This window comes from Oncorhynchus keta, chromosome 19 (assembly GCF_023373465.1).
Source record: "Oncorhynchus keta strain PuntledgeMale-10-30-2019 chromosome 19, Oket_V2, whole genome shotgun sequence".
NCBI classification, from domain to species: domain Eukaryota; kingdom Metazoa; phylum Chordata; class Actinopteri; order Salmoniformes; family Salmonidae; genus Oncorhynchus; species Oncorhynchus keta.
The window spans coordinates 25,282,537-25,304,517 of NC_068439.1; the positions used below are offsets into that span (position 1 = coordinate 25,282,537).

Genomic DNA, 21,981 nt, shown 5'->3' on the forward strand with positions numbered 1-21,981 from the left:
ACCTTGCCAGCTCGGGGATTCGAACCAGAGACCTATACTGTCTATTATTTTTAGAAGTTTGGTATACGCCTCATACCAGTTAGTGTGTAATACATTTTTATGGGCATTTTGTAAAGGTGCATATAGGACCGTGTTGCTTTAAACTAACTAGTTCTCAGATTGATTAAATGCAGATGAAGGAGAGAAAAAAAGAAAGCAAAATGTATATTATTGCGGTAATAAATGTGGCTGCGCAGTCTAGGAAAGTACAGAGATGTGTGTTCCTAGTGCGCAGTAGCACTGGATTGGTATCTTAGCAACCATAGACGCCACTGGTAGCTATTTTTTGTTTACCAAGCTAAACTAGAAAGTTCGTTATTATTTTTTTACATAGATAGCTATAGGATGGATGTGTTACTTGAATCGAAAACAAAACCAGTTTCGACTATATCTGTGTATAGTTACATTCCTCCAAGACGAACTGAACCAAAAGAGAGAACCTATTACAACAGTGACTCCAAGGTATGGGTGGTTGCTACTTGCAAGCTAACGTTAGCGAACGGCTAGCTAACGCACTTAGCTAAACTAGCTAGCTAGAAAACCTATAGTTCTCTGTCCCCGTCTCTCTTTCTCCGTGTGTGTGTCCCTCTCACTCTTTCTCACTCTCTAACCCCTTTGTCTCTCTCCCCCTCTCTCTTTTCTCCCAGCTAGCACAATTGGTTCCTTAGAAGTTGTGGGAATGTACCTTTTTGGTTTCCAATTGGTTTTGGGAGCAAAGCCATACGTTTCCTGACTGAGAACAGAAGTGTGAAAATTTAGCCTGTTCTGAGAACGTTTTATTATTGTTCTCTGGATGTTTTGCTGGGAGGTCTTCTTAATGTTCTGAGAACATACATTTTAGGTTATTTTTAGGTTTTTGAATAACTTCCTTAAAGCGTTAACTGAAATGTTCAATAAGACTGTTAGCTAATTTCCCCCCAACGTTGGACACACCCTAACTTCGTACACTCTCTAGCGGTTAGAGAATTAAATCACCTCTACTCAACATTTAGATGGACTGGAAAATAACGGTACGTTTTGCGACTAAAGACACCCTTCCAGCTAGCTGACCACCGATTTTCATTGCAATTTATGTAAGTTAGGTTTTGAGAGTTTTCAAAAAACTGATATACAATGCTCCAAAAAATAAAGGGAACACTAAAATAACACATCCTAGATCTGAATGAATGAAATATTCTTATTAAATACTTTTTTCTTTACATAGTTGAATGTGCTGACAACAAAATCACAAAAATGATCAATGGAAATCAAATGTATCAACCCATGGAGGTCTGGATTTGGAGTCACACTCAACATTAAAGTGGAAAACCACACCAAAGGCTGATCCAACTTTGATGTAATGTCCTTAAAACAAGTCAAAATGAGGCTCAGTAGTGTGTGGGCCTCCACGTGCCTGTACGACCTCCCTACAACGCCTGGGCATGCTCCTGATGAGGTGGCGGATGGTCTCCTGAGGGATCTCCTCCCAGACCTGGACTAAAGCATCCACCAACTCCTGGACAGTCTGTGGTGCAACGTGGCGTTGGTGGATGGAGCGAGACATGATGTCCCAGATGTGCTCAATTGGATCCAGGTCTGGGGAACGGGCGGGCCAGTCCATAGCATCAATGCCTTCCTCTTGTAGGAACTGCTGACACACTCCAGCCACATGAGGTCTAGCATTGTCTTGCATTAGGAGGAACCCAGGGCCACCCGCACCAGCATATGGTCTCACAAGGGGTCTGAGGATCTCATCTCGGTACCTAATGGCAGTCAGGCTACCTCTGGCGAGCACATGGAGGGCTGTGCAGCCCCCCAAAGAAATGCCACCCCACACCATGACTGACCCACCGCCAAACTGGTCATGCTGGAGGATGTTGCAGGCAGCAGAACGTTCTCCATGGAGTCTCCAGACTCTGTCACATCTGTCACATGTGCTCAGTGTGAACCTGCTTTCATCTGTGAAGAGCACAGGGCGCCAGTGGCGAATTTGCCAATCTTGGTATTCTCTGGCAAAGGCCAAACGTCCTGCACGTTGTTGGGCTGTAAGCATAACCCCCACCTGTGGACGTCGGGCCCTCATGCCACCCTCATGGAGTCTGTTTCTGACCGTTTGAGCAGACACATGCACATTTGTGGCTTGCTCTAGGTCATTTTGCAGGGCTCTGGCAGTGCTCCTCCTGCTCCTCCTTGCACAAAGGCGGAGGTAGCGGTCCTGCTGCTGGGTTGTTGCCCTCCTACGGCCTCCTCCATGTCTCCTGATGTACTGGCCTGTCTCCTGGTTGCGCCTCCATGCTCTGGACACTACGCTGACAGACACAGCAAACCTTCTTGCCACAGCTCACATTGATGTGTCATCCTGGATGAGCTGCACTACCTGAGCCACTTGTGTGGGTTGTAGACTCCGTCTCATGCTACCACTAGAGTGAAAGCACCGCCAGCATTCAAAAGGACCAAAACATCAGCCAGGAAGCATAGGAACTGAGAAGTGGTCTGTGGTCACCACCTGCAGAACCACTCCTTTATTGGGGGTGTCTTGCTAATTGCCTATAATTTCCAACTGTTGTCCAATCCATTTGCACAACAGCATGTGAAATGTATTGTCAATCAGTATTGCTTCCTAAGTGGACAGTTTGATTTCACAGAAGTGTGATTGACTTGGAGTTACATTGTGTTGTTTAAGTGTTCCCTTTACTTTTTTGAGCAGTGTATATACACATTTTGTGGGACACGCTGCATATTGTAAAATACGGCTGTGCGATAGACACATTTAATATACAACTTTTTACCTAAATTATTCATACTCATTTATGTTAGTATTAAACTGTTCTCTACTTTCTCAAAACATACGATTAATCTGTAAAATAAATAGTGAGACATTTGGTTACAACACTGAAGATGTTGGTGAAGAACCATTTTTAAGAGTCTACAGGAGGGCGCACCGGGCTACGCAATGTAAAGTTGATTGGAAGTCTAGCCAACTAGTCAACTATCTAGTAAACACTTCGGATACGAGGTTGCTGTCTCTTTTTTGAACAAAATTAAACTGATATATCTTGCAATTGAACAAAATAGTAAGGTGGCCAATAACTGGGGACCGTATGCTGATAATACAGGATGTATTTCTTTTGCTAAACCGCTTATCAAAAAGCTGATAATAGTAGTATTTCCACTGAAGTGTCAAACATGCTAATTGCTAACCCACTAGCTAACATTTTTATGACACCAATAGTCACAAAACATTGATGGCTTGATAACACTGTTGAAGTATTTCTTAAACGTTGTTGAATATGCCGATAATAGGGGGTCCTACGCTAGGTTAGTTTGGGTTAACTGTTTTGAACTCCAAGCACAGATAGGACACATGGACATTCATTTGCTTAGGCATTAATCATGCAAACACATTTTTTTAAATATATATTTTTTATTGTGACTCGGTGTCAGTGAGCTTTCAAACCTACACGAGCTTCTGTTTTCAATCCATGGAATTTGTCGACTGCGCCACCAGGATGGAGCTCGCATGCCATGTTTGTTTTTACTCATACAAAGGGTGCATTCGTAAATCGTTTCCAGTGTGTCAGAGTGCGCTCTGAGACATTCTTAAGTTCAGAGTGTTGTCAAATTGTCTGTTCGTAAATTCAGAGTGGTTTGCGCTTGGAACGTTCAGACGGCACAGTGGACACTCTCTGGCCTAAGCGCGTTCTGACCTCACAGCGGCAGTCAAGCACCCAAGTTAACTAACCCACAAATGGGAGAACACCTCACTCTGATGATTTTACTCGCCCAAGCAGAGCTAGTTAGGCTGTTTTCATGTTATCAAGGGTGTTAGTGACCGTAACTGTGGTGCTGGCAACAATTTAATAAATAAAAAATTCAAACATTTACTGATACCGGTCATATTCAATGAGTGCTGCGTGTTCGTAAAATGCATCAGTTATTCTGCGCTCTAGCACACTCAGATGAGTGTTCTGAAATTGGCGTAGATAGTCAGAGTAAATTACAAATGAAACCAAAGCTTTTTAGACTACTCAAACAGACCCCATTTCAAAAGAAACAAGAACTCAATCAGATCAGGTGTGGCCAATTAGTGGGTACGGCCAACACACCTGAACACACGTAACAAGATGGAGGGTAGAGCGAGTTTTGTTGAGGTTGAGAACATAATGTATACCAGTGGAGGCTGCTGAGGGGAGGACGGCTCATAATAATGGCTGGAACAGAGCAGATGGAATAGAATCAAATATACAGACATTTGTTTGATGTATTTGATACCATTCCACTAATTCCGCTCCAGCCATTAGCATGAGTCCATCCTCCCTAATTAAGGTGCCACCGACTTCCTGTGATGTATATGTTTTTAAATAGCATTCTTAGAACATTCTTAGAAAGTTCTTTGACATAACTAATGTTTTTTTTGTGGTTTTTATTGAAAGTTCCCATAGAAGAATGTTGTTTCTAAGAACATGAATGAGAACATGAATTTATCTAGAAACATGAGGAAACCTGTAGGAAACGTTATGCTGAAGTACTGACATTCACATAGACGAACGTTGTTTCTTAATGTTCCCGGAACCATTTTAGAACATTACTTTCAATAGAACCATGAGGAAACCTGTAGGAAACGTTATGCTGAAGTACTGACATTCACACAGACGAACGTTGTTTCTTAATGTTCCCGGAACAATTTTAGAACATTACTTTCAATAGAACCATGAGGAAACCTGTAGGAAATGTTATGCTGAAGTATTCAAATTCCCACGGAAGAATGCTGTTTCAAACATTCTCTAAACTATTTCAGAACATTCCCAATGTCAAACCAGTTGTGGAACTTTCCTAGAACATTAGCAAAAATTAAATGAAATGTAATCATGTTTGAACTTTTAGACATTTACATACATTTAAGTCATTTAGCAGACGCTCTTATCCAGAGCGACTTACAAATTGGTGCATTCACCTTATGACATCCAGTGGAACAGCCACTTTACAATAGTGCATCTAAATCTTTTAAGGGGGGTGAGAAGGATTACTTATCCTATCCTAGGTATTCCTTAAAGAGGTGGGGTTTCAGGTGTCTCCGGAAGGTGGTGATTGACTCCGCTGTCCTGGCGTCGTGAGGGAGTTTGTTCCACCATTGGGGGGCCAGAGCAGCGAACAGTTTTGACTGGGCTGAGCGGGAACTGTACTTCCTCAGTGGTATGGTAGGGAGGCGAGCAGGCCAGAGGTGGATGAACGCAGTGCCCTTTTTGGGTGTAGGGCCTGATCAGAGCCTGGAGGTACTGAGGTGCCGTTCCCCTCACAGCTCCGTAGGCAAGCACCATGGTCTTGTAGCGGATGCGAGCTTCAACTGGAAGCCAGTCGAGAGAGCGGAGGAGCGGGGTGACGTGAGAGAACTTGGGAAGGTTGAACACCAGACGGGCTGCGGCGTTCTGGATGAGTTGTAGGGGTTTAATGGCACAGGCATGGAGCCCAGCCAACAGCGAGTTGCAGTAATCCAGACGGGAGATGACAAGTGCCTGGATTAGGACCTGCGCCGCTTCCTGTGTGAGGCAGGGTCGTACTCTGCGGATGTTGTAGAGCATGAACCTACAGGAACGGGCCACCGCCTTGATGTTAGTTGAGAACGACAGGGTGTTGTCCAGGATCACGCCAAGGTTCTTAGCGCTCTGGGAGGAGGACACAATGGAGTTGTCAACCGTGATGGCGAGATCATGGAGTTCCCGGGAGGAAGAGCAGCTCCGTCTTGCCGAGGTTCAGCTTGAGGTGGTGATCCGTCATCCAAACTGATATGTCTGCCAGACATGCAGAGATGCGATTCGCCACCTGGTCATCAGAAGGGGAAAGGAGAAGATTAATTGTGTGTCGTCTGCATAGCAATGATAGGAGAGACCATGTGAGGTTATGACAGAGCCAAGTGACTTGGTGTATAGCGAGAATAGGAGAGGGCCTAGAACAGAGCCCTGGGGACACCAGTGGTGAGAGCGCGTGGTGAGGAGACAGATTCTCGCCACGCCACCTGGTAGGAGCGACCTGTCAGGTAGGACGCAATCCAAGCGTGGGCCGCCGGAGATGCCCAACTCGGAGAGGGTGGAGAGGAGGATCTGATGGTTCACAGTATCGAAGGCAGCCGATAGGTCTAGAACAGGGGTGTCAAACATGAGCCGGAACCGGCCCCCAAGGAGGTTCGATCAGGCCCGCAGGATAATTTGAAAGTGGAAAAAAATGCATAAAAGACATGGAATTAATTTTTTTTTTTTTAAGACAAGCCGCATCACTGAGACAGACTGAAAACAGCAGACGGTATCAATGCGCCATCTGCTGCTTGTTACGACGTTGTTAATATTGTTAATGTCTCTACCTCTCCACTACACCCTCATTAGCCAAAATGTCGTTATCCAAACGGAGAAAAGTAGATAAGGAGTGTAGAATTTTCAAAGAAAAATGGACCACGTCCTATTTATTTACAGAGATGCACGGAAAACCTTTGTGCTTGGTGTGTTTGCAACAAGTTTCGGTATTGAAGGAATATAATATTCGCGCCACTACGAGACTCATCACAGCGAAAAATATGACGGCTTGCAAGGACAACTGAGAAGAGATAAGATTAACTTGCTGGCGGGTCTGAGGAAACAGCAGTCAACTTTCATCCAGAGCCGAGAAGTCAGTGAAGCAGCGGTAAAAGCCAGCTACCTAATTGCTAGCGAAATAGCATTAGCATCGAAGGTATTCCGACGGTGACTTTGTTAAACATGCATGATGAAGGCGGCTGAACTTGTATGTCCCGAGCGACAAGCTTTTGCCAATATTAGCATGACGAGGAATACTATAGCAGAGAGGATTTCGGAACTATCGGCAGATTTAGACAGTCAATTGAAACAGAGAGTCAAGTCATTTATTGCATTTTCCGTGGCAATTGACGAGAGCACTGACATCACAGATCGTGGCCCAACTGGCCATATTTATTCAGGAGTTGATGAGACATTGACTGTTACTGAAGAGTTTCTTGAGTTGGTGCCAATGATGGACACCACAACAGCCGAGGACATTTTCGGCTCTGTCCTTGCTGCATTGGACAGAGTTGGAGTGGACTGGTCCCGCGCTGTCAGCCTGGCTACAGACGGCGCGCCATCCATGGTCGGAAAGAAAGCAGGTGTCGCGACAAAGTTCAAAGACAAAGTACAAGCTCTTAATGGAGGAGATCGTTTCTGGACATTTCACTGTATTTTGCACCAGGAGGCATTGTGTTGCAAGTCGCTGAAAATGGACCACGTCATGGAGGTGGTTGTTCGCACTGTAAATTTCATCCGGTCCAGAGGTCTGAACCATCGTCAGTTTGACAAACTTCTCAGCGACAGCAACATTACCCACAGCCTGCCATACCACACTGAAGTGAGATGGTTAAGCCGAGGCGCTGTGCTGAGGCATTTCTTTGATCTACGAGGTTAGGAAATCGGACAGTTCATGGAGAAAAAGGAAAACCGGTGTTGGAATTACAATCTCAGGAATGGCTACGGGACCTTGCATTCTTGGTTGATATTACTGAACACTTGAACAATCTGAACAAAATGTTGCAAGGCCGCAAAAAAGTTGTCACACAGTTTTCTGACAACATACATGCATTTAAGTTGAAGCTGACTTTGTGGGAGATGCAACTGGCAAATGGCAACCCTGCCTGATTTTATCAGTATCTACTACCAGGGTACCCCAAATTAACAGCCCTGGCTGCTAAAATTTTGTGCATGTTTGGGACAACCTACCTTTGTGAACAAATTTTCTCAGTGATGAATATCAATAAAACAAAAATGAAGGCTCACAAACAAGCACTTAAATGACATTCTGAAAGTGACAGCTAGTCAGGACATGACACCTGGTGTTGATGCACTTGTACAGGCCAAAAGATGCCAAGTTTCAGGTACAAATACAAGTCCAGACTAGACTAACACCTTTAAAATGCTGCCTTAGATACTGTTTGCATTGAAAGAATACAGCTCTGTGAAGATGAATCCTTACTGTGGTGATTTAAAAAATGTGCACTTTAATGTTAGTCAGCAGCTTCAAAACAAAAGTTGTGTGATGGAATTCTACTGTTCATACAACTCCATACATTTTCAGTATGTATTGTATGTGTATGTATGTTTCATGTATGAAGTTTACAGATTTACAGGACAGGCGAACACTTTCTTCATTACACATTTAAAATCACTCTCCTTAGTTTGTAAGGTGTACGCAGGGATTACATTTAGATTTTATATGCGTATGTGTAAGTGGTTTAAAAATTCCTTTCTTTAAAAGTCTCATTTAATCTTAAAGTGCATTACTATATTTTTCAGTACCAATTAAAGTTTTGTGCCTTTGTACAATCAGTGGGATCAGTTGCAATGCATATTTGTGAATGATAAAAGTAAATTGCACATTTGTCTAAGGAAATATGAGGTGTTTCATGAAATGTTTTGTAAAAGGATAGTTCATTAAATTTCAATATTTTCCTAATGTTCTTGTGCTTCTTTACACCAAAACAAAGGAAAGACATGATATTTTGGTTATTTATAGCAGAGTATGGTATAATTTTAATGGTCCGGCCCACTTGACATCTCCCTAGGCCGTATGTGGCCCACGATGCGAAATGAGTTTGACACCCCTGGTCTAGAAGGATGAGAGCAGAGGAGAGAGAGTTAGCTTTAGCAGTGCGGAGCGCCTCCGTGATACAGAGAAGAGCAGTCTCAGTTGAATGACTAGTCTTGAAACCTGACTGATTTGGATCAAGAAGGTCATTCTGATTGAGATAGCGGGAGAGCTGGCCAAGGACGGCACGTTCAAGAGTTTTGGAGAGAAAAGAAAGAAGGGATACTGGTCTGTAGTTGTTGACATCGGAGGGATCGAGTGTAGGTTTTTTCAGAAGGGGTGCAACTCTCGCTCTCTTGAAGACGGAAGGGACGTAGCCAGCGGTCAGGGATGAGTTGATGAGCGAGGTGAGGTAAGGGAGAAGGTCTCCGGAAATGGTCTGGAGAAGAGAGGAGGGGATAGGGTCAAGCGGGCAGGTTGTTGGGCGGCCGGCCGTCACAAGACGCAAGATTTCATCTGGAGAGAGAGGGGAGAAAGAGTTCAGAGCACAGGGTAGGGCAGTGTGAGCAGAACCAGCGGTGTCGTTTGACTTAGCAACGAGGATCGGATGTCGTCGACCTTCTTTTCAAAATGGTTGACGAAGTCATCTGCAGAGAGGGGAGGAGGGGGAGGGGGAGGAGGATTCAGGAGGGAGGAGAAGGTGGCAAAGAGCTTCCTAGGGTTAGAGGCAGATGCTTGGAATTTAGAGTGGTAGAAAGTGGCTTTAGCAGCAGAGACAGAGGAGGAAAATGTAGAGAGGAGGGAGTGAAAGGATGCCAGGTCCGCAGGGAGGCGAGTTTTCCTCCATTTCCGCTCGGCTGCCCGGAGCCCTGTTCTGTGAGCTCGCAATGAGTCGTCGAGCCACGGAGCGGGAGGGGAGGACCGAGCCGGCCTGGAGGATAGGGGACATAGAGAGTCAAAGGATGCAGAAAGGGAGGAGAGGAGGGTTGAGGAGGCAGAATCAGGAGATAGGTTGGAGAAGGTTTGAGCAGAGGGAAGAGATGATAGGATGGAAGAGGAGAGAGTAGCGGGGGAGAGAGAGCGAAGGTTGGGACGGCGCGATACCATCCGAGTAGGGGCAGTGTGGGAAGTGTTGGATGAGAGCGAGAGGGAAAAGGATACAAGGTAGTGGTCGGAGACTTGGAGGGGAGTTGCAATGAGGTTAGTGGAAGAACAGCATCTAGTAAAGATGAGGTTGAGCGTATTGCCTGCCTTGTGAGTAGGGGGGGAAGGTGAAAGGGTGAGGTCAAAAGAGAAGAGGAGTGGAAAGAAGGAGGCAGAGAGGAATGAGTCAAAGGTAGACGTGGGGAGGTTAAAGTCGCCCAGAACTGTGAGAGGTGAGCCGTCCTCAGGAAAGGAGCTTATCAAGGCATCAAGCTCATTGATGAACTCTCCGAGGGGACCTGGAGGGCGATAAATGATAAGGATGTTAAGCTTGAAAGGGCTGGTAACTGTGACAGCATGAAATTCAAAGGAGGCGATAGACAGATGGGTAAGGGGAGAAAGAGAGAATGACCACTTGGGAGAGATGAGGATCCCGGTGCCACCACCCCGCTGACCAGAAGCTCTCGGGGTGTGCGAGAACACGTGGGCGGACGAAGAGAGAGCAGTAGGAGTAGCAGTGTTATCTGTGGTGATCCATGTTTTAGGAACCGTTCTGTTTAAGTAATGAAATATCAAGAAAATAACATTATTTTGTCAAGTTCCTTTAATGTGCTGAGAATGTTCCAAAGCCAAACAACTATCCTGCACCATTCCCAGAACGTTGTGGGAAGGTTGTATGCAAAATAAGCATAGGACAATAACGCTCTCACCAAGCTTTAAGAGACATGGTTCTCAGAATGTTATGTTCTAGCTGGGCTCTCTCTCCCGTCACACTTCCCTCTCTCTTCCTGACTAGTCTTGAAAACCCGACCTGAGTCAACACAGAGACGTCACTGTGTTGCCTAGGGTCAGGTTTTCAAGACGACTCCCTCACCCCCACTCTATCTATCACACCTTTTACTGTAACAAACATAGCTAGATGGCTAGCTACGTATATCATCACTAACGTTATATCCCACTGTCTTCCACGTCCCCCCTCTGTGTCTGTCTGGCTGTCTGTCTCTCTCTCTCCATCTTCCTCTCTATCACGCACGCACACACACACAAACCTATAATGATCCAAAAATCCATAGGCACGGGAGGTATCCTTATACGACTGCATATACCGGCGGGCGGAGGGCTATGACAGCAAACTACACCGCGACGATAGAGAGCACTCCAACAGCAGGGGACTAGACTTGTACTCAGAGGTAACTAGCTAGCTACAGTGCCATATCTTAATTTGACCATCCTGTTTTTGCAGGAATTTTCCAGCACGGCAGGAAATGCAAATGTATTCAATGTCTAAAAAGGCTTCTAATTTACACTTCAACATTTCAGACTTGATTTGCCCAAACAAAAATGTATCAACCCCTACAAAAAAATCTACATTTATTGTAATCCACGTAATAATTTACATTTTCTGTTGCTGCAGGATTATTTTCCTGCTGTGAGAAAGTGGGTCAAATTAAGATATGGCATCTGTACAGTAACACCTGTTGCTCCTGGGCTGATCTAAGTAGGTGGTGTTAGGATTTGGGGAGGGTAAAGTGGTATAGCAGCCTCCCTGTATGCCCTGATACGGTTATTATGACCACCACTATGATGTGTACTAAAACCATAGTGTGCTATAACTTGCCTATCTATACCAAGGGTTTCGGACCTTCGTGGTACAGGTGTTAGTGCACTCACTCTGAAACCAGAGTTTAAGTCTCTGCCTATGACAATTCCTATCAGCTATATTTGAATAGCCTGTTATTAATCCAGACCAAATCTAGCTGTATCGTTTCACGGTAAGGTCTACTACACCTGTTGTATTTGGCGCAAGCGACAAACAAAGTTTGATTTGATATTTTTTGTGGTTTCTTGAAACTAGTCATACATTTTCCCAGTTGACAGTCTGTTTGTCCCGCAGCAGGTGTGGCAGCATCTGCACTAGCCGACAAGCCATACGTCAACAGGTTGTTATGGGAGTAAATATAGCTAGCAGCTGGCTGTCACTGTATGCCACTGGTGGTTGTTAGCGAGGTGGAAGTTTCCCAACACTTTCTGTGCTGAAACTATGTCAGTCATTATGCTTGTCAGGTAGGAAGCAGCACCAGTGGTGGGTCTAGTTTCTGAGTCAGTGAAAGTGGAGAAGTTGATTAGCTAAGTGAGTGGACAAACACACACACTTGTGAAGTGAATGGGCTGCACTCACTGTAGAGAGGTTTAATTACAGTAAAGTTAAGTCTTACCTTTCTGAGAGTAATTCTGTGCTCAATGACAGCTCATGGTGTGAACTGGAGGAGATCCATTTTAAACCCCCAGATATGATCAAACTCAGCTACAGCATCAACCCACCTCCAATTACAGGTATAAAACACAGAGATTATATATAGAATTGTATGGGTGTAAAGCTGTGTAATGGTGTCTGGTAAGGGGTTAAACATCTAAATGATTAACCTGCTCTCCCCCTTTTCTGCTCTCTCTCATTCACCCTCATCCTCTTTTCTCTCACTTTCTCCTATCTTTATTACCCTTTCCTCCCTCTCAGCTCATTCCCTGTTTCTCTTCTCTTTCAGGAATCTTCCAGACCTGCACCAGTCTTGTCCTCATCAGAGTATGGAAGACGCCTGCCTCCTGCCCTCTACAAACCTGGCAGGCAGTTTGCCCGCATCTCTCACATCCACACCGAGTTCTTCAGGAAAAACGGGATCACACGCAATTTTGAGGAGGGATACGGATCAGTGGTTCCTGTGTGAGGAAGTCCGTATTCCCAACACCAGAGATAGAGTGGGAGCAGTGAGGGAGGGAGAGTAATGGTTTTATCAATGTGAATATGTATGGGCACAACAACACACCCAACTGATACAGTCAGTGTGGTGTTGCGTAGTAAAGATATTTAAAGATATAGATCATTATAGAAATAGAGATATATTTAAAGAGAGATTATATATTTTAAGATGGATAAAATAAAAAAGTTTTTTTTTAAATTATATATATAGCTATATATATTATAAAATCAGATTACATATTTTAAAATACAAAGATTGTAACTATACATTATGGCTCACATGTTTGTGACATACATAATAAAGTACAATATTTGATCAAAATACCTGTTTATCAAACTACTTTGTGAAATGCAATCATAAATAGTCGACTTTCAATGACAGGAGGCACATTGGTTCAGTTATATACAAATGGTTTTAATGAGTAAGAAAATGATGCCGTCAAAACATGGAAACGTTCTCCTGTTCTTGATGTAGTTTTTTGGTTTTCTTACAAAAGTCCAGTAGCTCTTGATTCCCGGCTGCTCTTGAGGTCCACGTACATTGCTCTTTGCTTGACAGCAGCTCTGCTCCAGAGCTTAGAGATAGGTTAGCTATAGAAGGTTTGGCAAACTACTGTTCATGTTGACACCAGTTTTTTTTCTCCCATTCTGACTAAAAGTACTGTAATGATAAAAGGACTATTGGTGCCAAGATGGCTCTGACTAGAATCCTGACACATACTCTCAATATCTGTCTCTGCACTGCACCACACAACCATTTGGGCAGCCATTGAAATCCACTAAAGCTAGAAATTCCTGTTGCGCACAGATCTAGGATCAGCTTATCCTAAACATGGGGGACGGGGATGCAAAACTGACCTAAGATCAGCATCTAAGGACGACTGTAACCTATGAAGTCCAGCCACTACTGTAACCAGCTAAGGAGGGACGATGCAGGTAATACTGTATGTACAGCCGTCTGTCTGTTGTTCTGTCTGTTGTTCTAAATGTTGTCTGCCTTCTGTCTGGTTCAGATGAAGTGGTCTGGGAGTTACTGTTGTAAACAAGGAGTCTTGACAGATACGTTCTATTACAGCAGGCAGCTTTGAATGTGTTTGTGTGTGTGATTGTATAAGTCCTTGTATGTGTGTGTGTATGTGCTTTATTTGTGCATGCACGTATGTGTGTCGGGTTGGAACCAAAGTTATTTTCCAATTATTTCATTCTGAACAGAACCCCAATTTTTTTTTGTTCCGTTACACTGTTCCGACCAGCAAAATAAAGTTCTGAACCGGTTCAACGCTAAAAGTACAGGTTGATATCGTTTCTTTTGGTTCCTTTTTTAACTACTTTATTTACTATTAATTACTTTACCAATCATTGTGGATAGAGCAGGCAAGCTAGTTGATTCCATGCGTGATGGACAGACAAGTGTAGCCTATGGCGCAAGATGCGACTGAAATTTTGTGGGTGGGAAGAGAGCAAGATAAGGTTGAGGAGGTTTGAAGTGCAGGACATCTTGTTATGACATGCATTATCTGAATTAGGTTCACATAATTATACCTAGGCGGAGCGGCTTCTATAGAGAAATATTGAATGTCCTTTGCGCTAACTAGCTAACAAGTTTGAGCTAGCTAGCTAACTGACATGCGCCACCAGAATTAAAAACACATCTTACATTTTTGTAAGGTTTAATAACTTCAACGAAAAGGTGATAACCAGGCCTATAGTATTGTACTAATACAGGCAGGGAGCAGGTCTCGAACCAACGACCTTCTAACCCGAAGTCCAGCGCACTATCGACTGCCGCAAAAGCATGCTCTCAAGCGGCAGAGTCGATATCCGTGCTTATAAACCCAGGATTGTTATAGTATCCTTAACTAGTATTGATAAAGTTAATCAATTCTTCTCTAGCTAATAAAACTTCTCTCTCCCTATCTTCTGAATCACCATTGTAAAAAAAAATATTGGGGGGGGACTAGGAAAAAACAGTTTGGATCACTTTCGTTCCCGATTCCGTTTCTGTTCCTTGACAAATGTAGTTATTTACCGGTTTGAAGCCCTGATGTGTGTGCAAGTCCATTTGTGTGTATGTAAATGCATGTGTTTGTATAGTTTGAGTGTGTGTGTGTGGGCACGCTTGCGGGCATGTGTGTGTGTGCACTTCTTGCGGGCGTGTGTGTGTAAATTGCTCAGTGTATGATGTTCAAGGCATCACAGTCCCTTGCGACAGCGATCTGGTCATCTCTGTGTGTACGAAGAAGGTCTTAAGCTCTCCCTTCCCCTTCACATTGATGATGCCGCGACATGAACACATGTAGCCCAGCGTCAACAGGATACGACTCGTCTCCTCGGTTACCTGGAAGCACCGAAAACACAAATCACATGTAGGCAGAAAATTCCATAGAATTCCATATTGAACTTTTAATAGGATCTCTGTGGTAAATGTAATATTTTATATTAATAACTAAAGACTTAATCAGGAAAGAACAATAGTCGAAGAGTGGCTTTGAGTATACTGTATAGTTCTATATTATTATATATCTACATTTGCACAACGTCTTCTCTGTACCTGCATACCATATTCATTAACCTTGACCTAGTTCTGCAGCGACCACTAGTGGTACAAAATAAAACTGCATGCAGCTGGTATTATATTAGCGTTACTATTAGTGTAGCTGTATTCTAAATGTATGAATTGATTACCTGTATTTTCCCCAGTACCCCAGTACTCTCCATCCGGCTGGCCACATTAACACTGTTCCCCCAGATATCATACTGAGGCTTTTGCGCTCCGATCACCCCCGCAATCACCGGACCATGGTTTATCCCTGACACAACCAGGAAGAGGGGTTAGAGGTCCCATGTAAGACAGACTGTACCAGACTCACTCACTCACTCACTCACTCACTCACTCACTCACTCACTCACTCACTCACTCACTCACTCACTCACTCACTCACTCACTCACATACCAACTCGTAGCCTGAAGTCATTGAAGGAGTGTTTGTTGATGACATCTAGTTTCCCGACCAAGGCGAATGCAAACTCCATCATGGTGCCAATGTGCATGTACTGACGGTCATGCTCCTGAGAGAGAGAGAGAGAAAGATAGTGTAAGGAGAGAGAGAGGGGGAAGCAGAGAGAGGAAACAGAGAAATGGTAATGTAGAGAGATACAAAATAGACAGAAAAGGGCAGGAGAGGGAAGAGATGACAGGGAGTGTTGTTTAGCACCACCATACAGCTCTACACCTGTAATTGGAGATGGGTTGATGCTGTAGCTGAGTTTGATCATTTCTGTGGGTTTAAAATCTATCTCCTCCTATTCACACCATGAACTGTCATTGAGAGGAAAAAGGTCATTTATCCCTACAGTTATGCGTGTGTGTGTCATGTACCTGTGTGTATTCAGGTCCAGGTGTAGCGTTGAGCCCAGTAGCAGCCATGTAGGTGCTGCCAATAGTCTTTATCTTCTCCACCCCACTGAATTTAGGCTTGGACAGCAGCTGTCACACACAGAGAGAGAGAGGTTAGAACTTAGGCTTGGACAGGAGCTGTCACACAGAGAGAGAGAGGTTAGAACTTAGGCTTGGACAGGAGCTGTCACACAGAGAGAGAGAGAGGTTAGAACTTAGGCTTGGACAGGAGCTGTCACACAGAGAGAGAGAGGTTAGAACTTAGGCTTGGACAGGAGCTGTCACACAGAGAGAGAGAGGTTAGAACTTAGGCTTGGACAGGAGCTGTCACACAGAGAGAGAGAGGTTAGAACTTAGGCTTGGACAGGAGCTGTCACACAGAGAGAGAGAGAGAGGTTAGAACTTAGGCTTGGACAGGAGCTGTCACACACAGAGAGAGAGGTTAGAACTTAGGCTCGGACAGGAGCTGTCACACAGAGAGAGAGAGGTTAGAACTTAGGCTTGGACAGGAGCTGTCACACAGAGAGAGAGAGGTTAGAACTTAGGCTTGGACAGGAGCTGTCACACAGAGAGAGAGAGGTTAGAACTTAGGCTTGGACAGCAGCTGTCACACAGAGAGAGAGAGAGGTTAGAACTTAGGCTTGGACAGGAGCTGTCACACAGAGAGAGAGAGGTTAGAACTTAAGCTTGGACAGGAGCTGTCACACACAGAGAGAGGTTAGAACTTAGGCTTGGACAGGAGCTGTCACACACAGAGAGAGAGTTAGAATTTAGGCTTGGACAGCAGCTGTCACACAGAGAGAGAGGTTAGAACTTAGGCTTGGACAGCAGCTGTCACACACAGAGAGAGAGGTTAGAACTTAGGCTTGGACAGGAGCTGTCACACACAGAGAGAGAGGTTAGAACTTAGGCTTGGACAGGAGCTGTCACACACAGAGAGAGAGGTTAGAACTTAGGCTTGGACAGGAGCTGTCACAGAGAGAGAGAGAGAGGTTAGAACTTAGGCTTGGACAGGAGCTGTCACACACAGAGAGAGAGAGAGAGGTTAGAACTTAGGCTTGGACAGGAGCTGTCACACACAGAGAGAGAGGTTAGAACTTAGGCTTGGACAGGAGCTGTCACACACAGAGAGAGAAGTTAGAACTTAGGCTTGGACAGGAGCTGTCACACACAGAGAGAGAGGTTAGAACTTAGGCTTGGACAGGAGCTGTCACACAGAGAGAGAGAGAGGTTAGAACTTAGGCTTGGACAGGAGCTGTCACACACACACACGCACGCACGCACGCACGCACGCACGCACGCACGCACACGCACGCACACACGCACACGCACGCACACGCACACACACACGCACACACACGCACACACACACACACACACACACACACACAGAGAGAGAGAGAGAGTAGCAATCTCGAAGTGAGGATGGAAGTGAACTTCAGTAGTGATGATTTCATGAACTTATCTTCAATGAAAAGATCATGATCACAAGAAAACAAATGAAAGATTCCTCTTTGAATATGTGTATTTTTCCAAAACTCAGTTGTCCTGAATCTGCACAGAACTGCAAAGACTTCAGATCAATGGAGACACTGGAGTTTTTGAATCCTGACACATTCACGAAAATATTCATGGCCTCTAAACCTTCCAGCTGTCTACTGGACCCTATTCCAACTAAACTAATGAAGGAGCTACTGCCTGTGCTTGGCCCTCCTATGTTGAATTTATTAGACGGCTCTCTATTCTCCGGATGTGAACCAAACTCAAAGGAGCCAGGAATAAAGCATCTTGTGAAAAAGCTAAATCAGCCTTTAATCAAATCTCCCATAAAAAAAATAAAGCTGTTGCTCAGATACTCACTTCCATCTTGAAGACAAATAATGTATACATAACACTACAGTCTGGTTTTAGACCCCATCATAGTACTGGGACCGCACTCGTGAAGGTGGTAAATTACTTTTGAATGGAGTCAGACCAAGGCTCTGAGTCTGTCCTCAATCACCACATTCATTCAGAGAGATTGGATATTGGTCTACACGGGCAAGTTCTTGCCTGGTTTAGATCTGTCGGAAAGATATCAGTTCGTCTCTGTGGATGGTTTGTCCTCTGACAAATCAATGGTAAGTTTCAGGGTTCCTCAAGGTTCTGTTTCAGGACCAGTATTGTTTTCCCTATACACTGAGTATACAAAACATTAAGAACACCTGCTCTTTCCATGACATAGACTGAACAGCTGAATCCAGGTGAAAGCTATGATTCCTTATGTTAAATCCACTTCAATCAATTGAGATGAAGGGGACGATACAGGATAAAGAAGGATTTTTAAGCCTTGAAACAATTGAGACATAGATTGTGTATGTGTGCCATTCAGAGGATGAATGGGCACGACAAAATATTGAAATGTCTTTGAACGGGGTATGGTAGTAGGTGCCAGGCACACCGGTTTGTGCCAAGAACTGCAACGCTGTTGGGTTTTTCACACTCAACAGTTTCCTGTCTATATCAGTAGCTTGACACTATCAGTAGCTTGACACTACTGTGGGAAGCATCGGAGTCAACGTGGGCCAGCATCCCTGTGGAATGCTTTCGACACCTTGTAGAGTCCATGCCCCTAAAAATTGTGTCTGTTCTGAGGGAAAAATGGGGGGTGCAACTCAATATTAAGAAGATGTTCCTAATGTTTGGTATAATCAGTGTATATGCTACCTCTTGGCTACCTCTTACCTCTTGGTGATGTCAACAGAATGTCAACTTTCACTGCTATACAGACGACACACACATTTTGAATAAAACTTGGTGAAGCCCCAAAATTCCCTACCCTGGAAGCCTGTGTTTCAGACGTAAGGTAGTTGATGGCAGCAAATGTTTTTCTTTTAAAATCGGACAAAACAGAGATGCTAGTTCTAGTTCCCGAGAAACAAAGAGATCTGCTGTCGGATCTGAGAATGAATCTTGTCGGTTGTACATTCGTCTGAAATAAAACTGTGAAGGACCTCGGTGTTACTCTGGACCCTGATCTCTCTTTTGACAAACATATCCATCTTAACATTCCAAAATCTGAAACGTTTTGTCCAAAAATTATGCAGAAATGCTAATCCATGCTTTTGTCACTCCAGGATTAGACTACTGCAATGCTCTACTCTCTCTGGCTACGCGGATAAGGCACTAAATAAACTTCCGCTAGTGCTAAATACGGCGTATAGAATCTTGACTAGTACCAAAACAATCGATCATATTAGAGTGTTATCCTCTCCACCGGCTTCTTATTAAGGCTAGGGCTGATTTCAAGGTTTTACTGCTAACATACAAAGCTTTACATGGACTTGCTCCTACCTATGTCTCCGATTTGGTCCTGCCGTACATACCTACACATATGCTATGGTCACAATGGATGCAGGCCTCCTTATTGTTCCTACACAGATGTGTGACAGAAGTGATAAGAAACCAATGAGGACAGAGTAACTCACCTCGTCAAAGTCAGCGATGATCTCGTTGAGGAGTCTGAGACATTCCAGGCCCTCCTTGTTGACGTCTGACTCTGTGTAGAACTCCTTAAAGTCTGGGATGGAGGCGAACATCACACATACCGACTCATATGACTGGTGGTACAGATCCTAGAGAAGCAAACACACAGACACAGGTCAGTGGAATGGATCAATGCAATTCCAAAATAGCGTTAGAATGTGTGGTTCTACAGTTAGTACTAGAATGCATTTATTTTGTGTCTTCTAGAAACACGGCCCGGCCCGCTCATTATGCAGGATTAAGGCGGCCACCTATGGTGGCAGATTGACATTTGACGAGGGCGGCATTTTCTGAGCTAAACTGGCCAAGACGCTCCTCCAACAACAACAGCACATTAACCTCACTTAATTCTGCCCCAAAACAATGAGAATTTCTCTCAACCAGTGGCATAAGAGCTTTTTAGATGAGCCCGAGCCAATGTCTTTTGGACGTCTTTTTTAAGTCCTGTCCAGATGTTTTTTTTTGTATTTTACAAACAGTAGGCTTACCACATAGATGGGCATTCATAAGTCCATTTCAGACAAACCTGTAGACTACACCTCAGTAAACACGGACAGAAGCCTTTTGTTTGTATTTTTTTGGTGCAATTCCGGACCGGCTTTGATTTCCGCATCCACGGATATGTTTGGTTCAGATTTTGTCCGGTCTTGACCCGCCTTGATTTGGCCCAAACATAGAAGACTAGAAATAAAAAATTAAAAACTTTCATTCAGAACTGAACATTAACTTGAATTAAACATCTGGAAAATAAGTATTTTTCAACATCCGGAGAATATGCCTTTTCAACGTCCTAAAAAAATGTAAATATACGGAAATTATTTTTCACCTTTCATTCAAAACCTAAATTGAACCTAACTTCAATGTCAGGAAAATACATCTGCTTACTGGGACTAATCTAGTTTTGCGAGGCAAATCTTTTGGTCTCGCCTATTGCGGCAGAACAGCAGGGACCAGCCCGGTCTTGAAAGAGTTCTAGAATAAGAATTAGTTTTGTTCTGTGGTTCTGAGTTCTCAAGGTTATATTCTGTGAATGGTCGCTGCCCCACCTCATTCTTCCAGTTGCGTCCCAGGAAGTGTTCTGCGACGTGGGCAGGTAGAACGTTCTCCAGTAGAACCCTGTTGAGGTTCTCCATGGTCTCGATCTCCTCACACTCTCTCTTGAACTTGTCCCTCCACAGGAAGTCCAACCTACAGTAATATTCATTCTGTTAACAGGAGGACACAGAGACGGTAAAGATACTGTGGTCATAAAGTCAATAATAAATCATGTTATTTTACTCTCTTAAATGACTACGCTTGAGTAAAGGTTTAGCAATAATAGCACCAACTATGTGATGGTCTTTTATTACTGTAAATGTAGATGATGCATTTTCAGGAATTTGCTGAACGTATCAAGTTGAAAGGAGACTGGTCTTGACTCACTACTCACTATACTTATGAAACGATGTAAGAGAAGAACAGAACACATGAGTCAAACACATTGTTTTCAAAGCGAAATGTATTTCAATTGTCCACTTGGAGAGTCACTGCTTCACATTCTCATAACTTTAACGACATGGAAAAAGAAAATAATACTTTTGTCATTTTTCTCCCCCATAGGCCTACAATCCTCTTACTCTCCACTATTATCTCTCTCCCATTGAGAGAATCTAAAGGCGGAATAAGAGATTCCGTCCAAAATGGCAAATATTTTCCCTATAGTGCACCACTTTTGACAAGGTCCCTGCTCAAAACTAGTGCACTATTATAGGGATTAGGGTGCCATTTGGGACGCAAACTATCTCACCAACTGACCCTTCAGAGCATGTTTTGTATTCATGGGAAATGAACGCTCTGGTAATAAGACACTAAAGCAGAGGATAGCAGCGTTGCTGTCTTCGCTTCAGGGAGCGCTGAACACCAGCCTGATTAGCATAAAGTAGGCGCTGGTTTCTCATTGGTTATCCACACCTGGGGGACTTCTAAACACGTCTAAATAGGTCAGACGGGTGCCAAGATGAAGGTCAAAACGCCCCGGGGTGTGTGTGTGTGTGTGTGTGTGTGTGTGTGTGTGTGTGTGTGTGTGTGTGTGTGTGTGTGTGTGTGTGTGTGTGTGTGTGTGTGTGTGTGTGTGTGTGTGTGTGTGAGCGTGCACACATGCATGTGTGTGGGTGCTAGCTAGGTCATCCTTGTGAAGAGTTGAGAAGGCCTAGTAACTAGGCCAGGCAGGAACAGTGGTATTATGAGAGGCTGTTTAGTAGGCAACTAGCTAATGATGGTTAATTAATGAATCATTCATCTGTTCTTCATTACCTCATGTTTACAGCCAGATGCTGCAAGGGAGGACAATTTAACACCTCCAGAAAGGATTTAAAATAAAGAAACAGGAAAAAAAATGTAAAATCGTTTAAAATACAGCTAACCAAATACTGCAATTAAATTAGACATGTGCGTCATCCCCAAACACAGCCCCTACCCTTCTGGTGACTATAACCCAGTTTGACAACAGGGGGAACTGTATGGGCCAGCTCTTGTCCACTGGGGATGGTATATTTGGGTACACAAGACTCTCCAGGACATCTGAATCGGAACAGCTGTGATGGAT

The 21,981-nt window shown here is 44.0% G+C and overlaps 2 protein-coding genes across 3 annotated transcripts in view; one reads left to right on the forward strand and one right to left on the reverse strand.

The window, feature by feature from the left end:
- The first annotated feature begins 284 nt into the window (after window positions 1-284).
- Window positions 285-12,789, forward strand: cfap90 (cilia and flagella associated protein 90). The gene is made up of 3 exons (XM_035763621.2): window positions 285-501; window positions 10,794-10,910; window positions 12,264-12,789. The coding sequence occupies exons 1-3, from the start codon at window positions 385-387 to the stop codon at window positions 12,441-12,443; spliced, it is 414 nt and encodes a 137-aa protein (XP_035619514.1). The 5' UTR covers window positions 285-384; the 3' UTR covers window positions 12,444-12,789.
- A 1,640-nt stretch (window positions 12,790-14,429) lies between these two features.
- The window catches only part of LOC118378037 (adenylate cyclase type 2-like), a 96,256-nt gene continuing 88,704 nt past the window's right edge, over window positions 14,430-21,981 (reverse strand). Inside the window, exons 20-25 of one of the 2 annotated variants that reach the window (XM_052470088.1) lie at window positions 20,444-20,602; window positions 19,340-19,486; window positions 15,855-15,962; window positions 15,430-15,544; window positions 15,161-15,285; window positions 14,430-14,813 (exon numbers count right to left, since the gene is read on the reverse strand). In XM_052470088.1, the coding sequence (XP_052326048.1) occupies window positions 14,661-14,813; window positions 15,161-15,285; window positions 15,430-15,544; window positions 15,855-15,962; window positions 19,340-19,486; window positions 20,444-20,602 (807 nt within the window). In that variant the 3' untranslated portion in view covers window positions 14,430-14,660. Of the gene's footprint in view, window positions 14,814-15,160; window positions 15,286-15,429; window positions 15,545-15,854; window positions 15,963-19,339; window positions 19,487-19,923; window positions 20,079-20,443; window positions 20,603-21,981 lie in introns of those variants that run through there. The other variant, XR_008070774.1, reaches the window with a different exon arrangement.

What these genes read in the sequence shown, in the direction of transcription:
- cfap90 (XM_035763621.2), top strand. Translation starts at nt 385, where the DNA reads ATGGATGTGTTACTTGAATCGAAAACAAAACCAGTTTCGACTATATCT. An exon ending in ATTACAACAGTGACTCCAAG is followed by an intron (nt 502 to 10,793) that starts GTATGGGTGGTT and finishes AAAAATCCATAG; the next exon opens with GCACGGGAGGTATCCTTATA. An exon ending in GACTAGACTTGTACTCAGAG is followed by an intron (nt 10,911 to 12,263) that starts GTAACTAGCTAG and finishes CTTCTCTTTCAG; the next exon opens with GAATCTTCCAGACCTGCACC.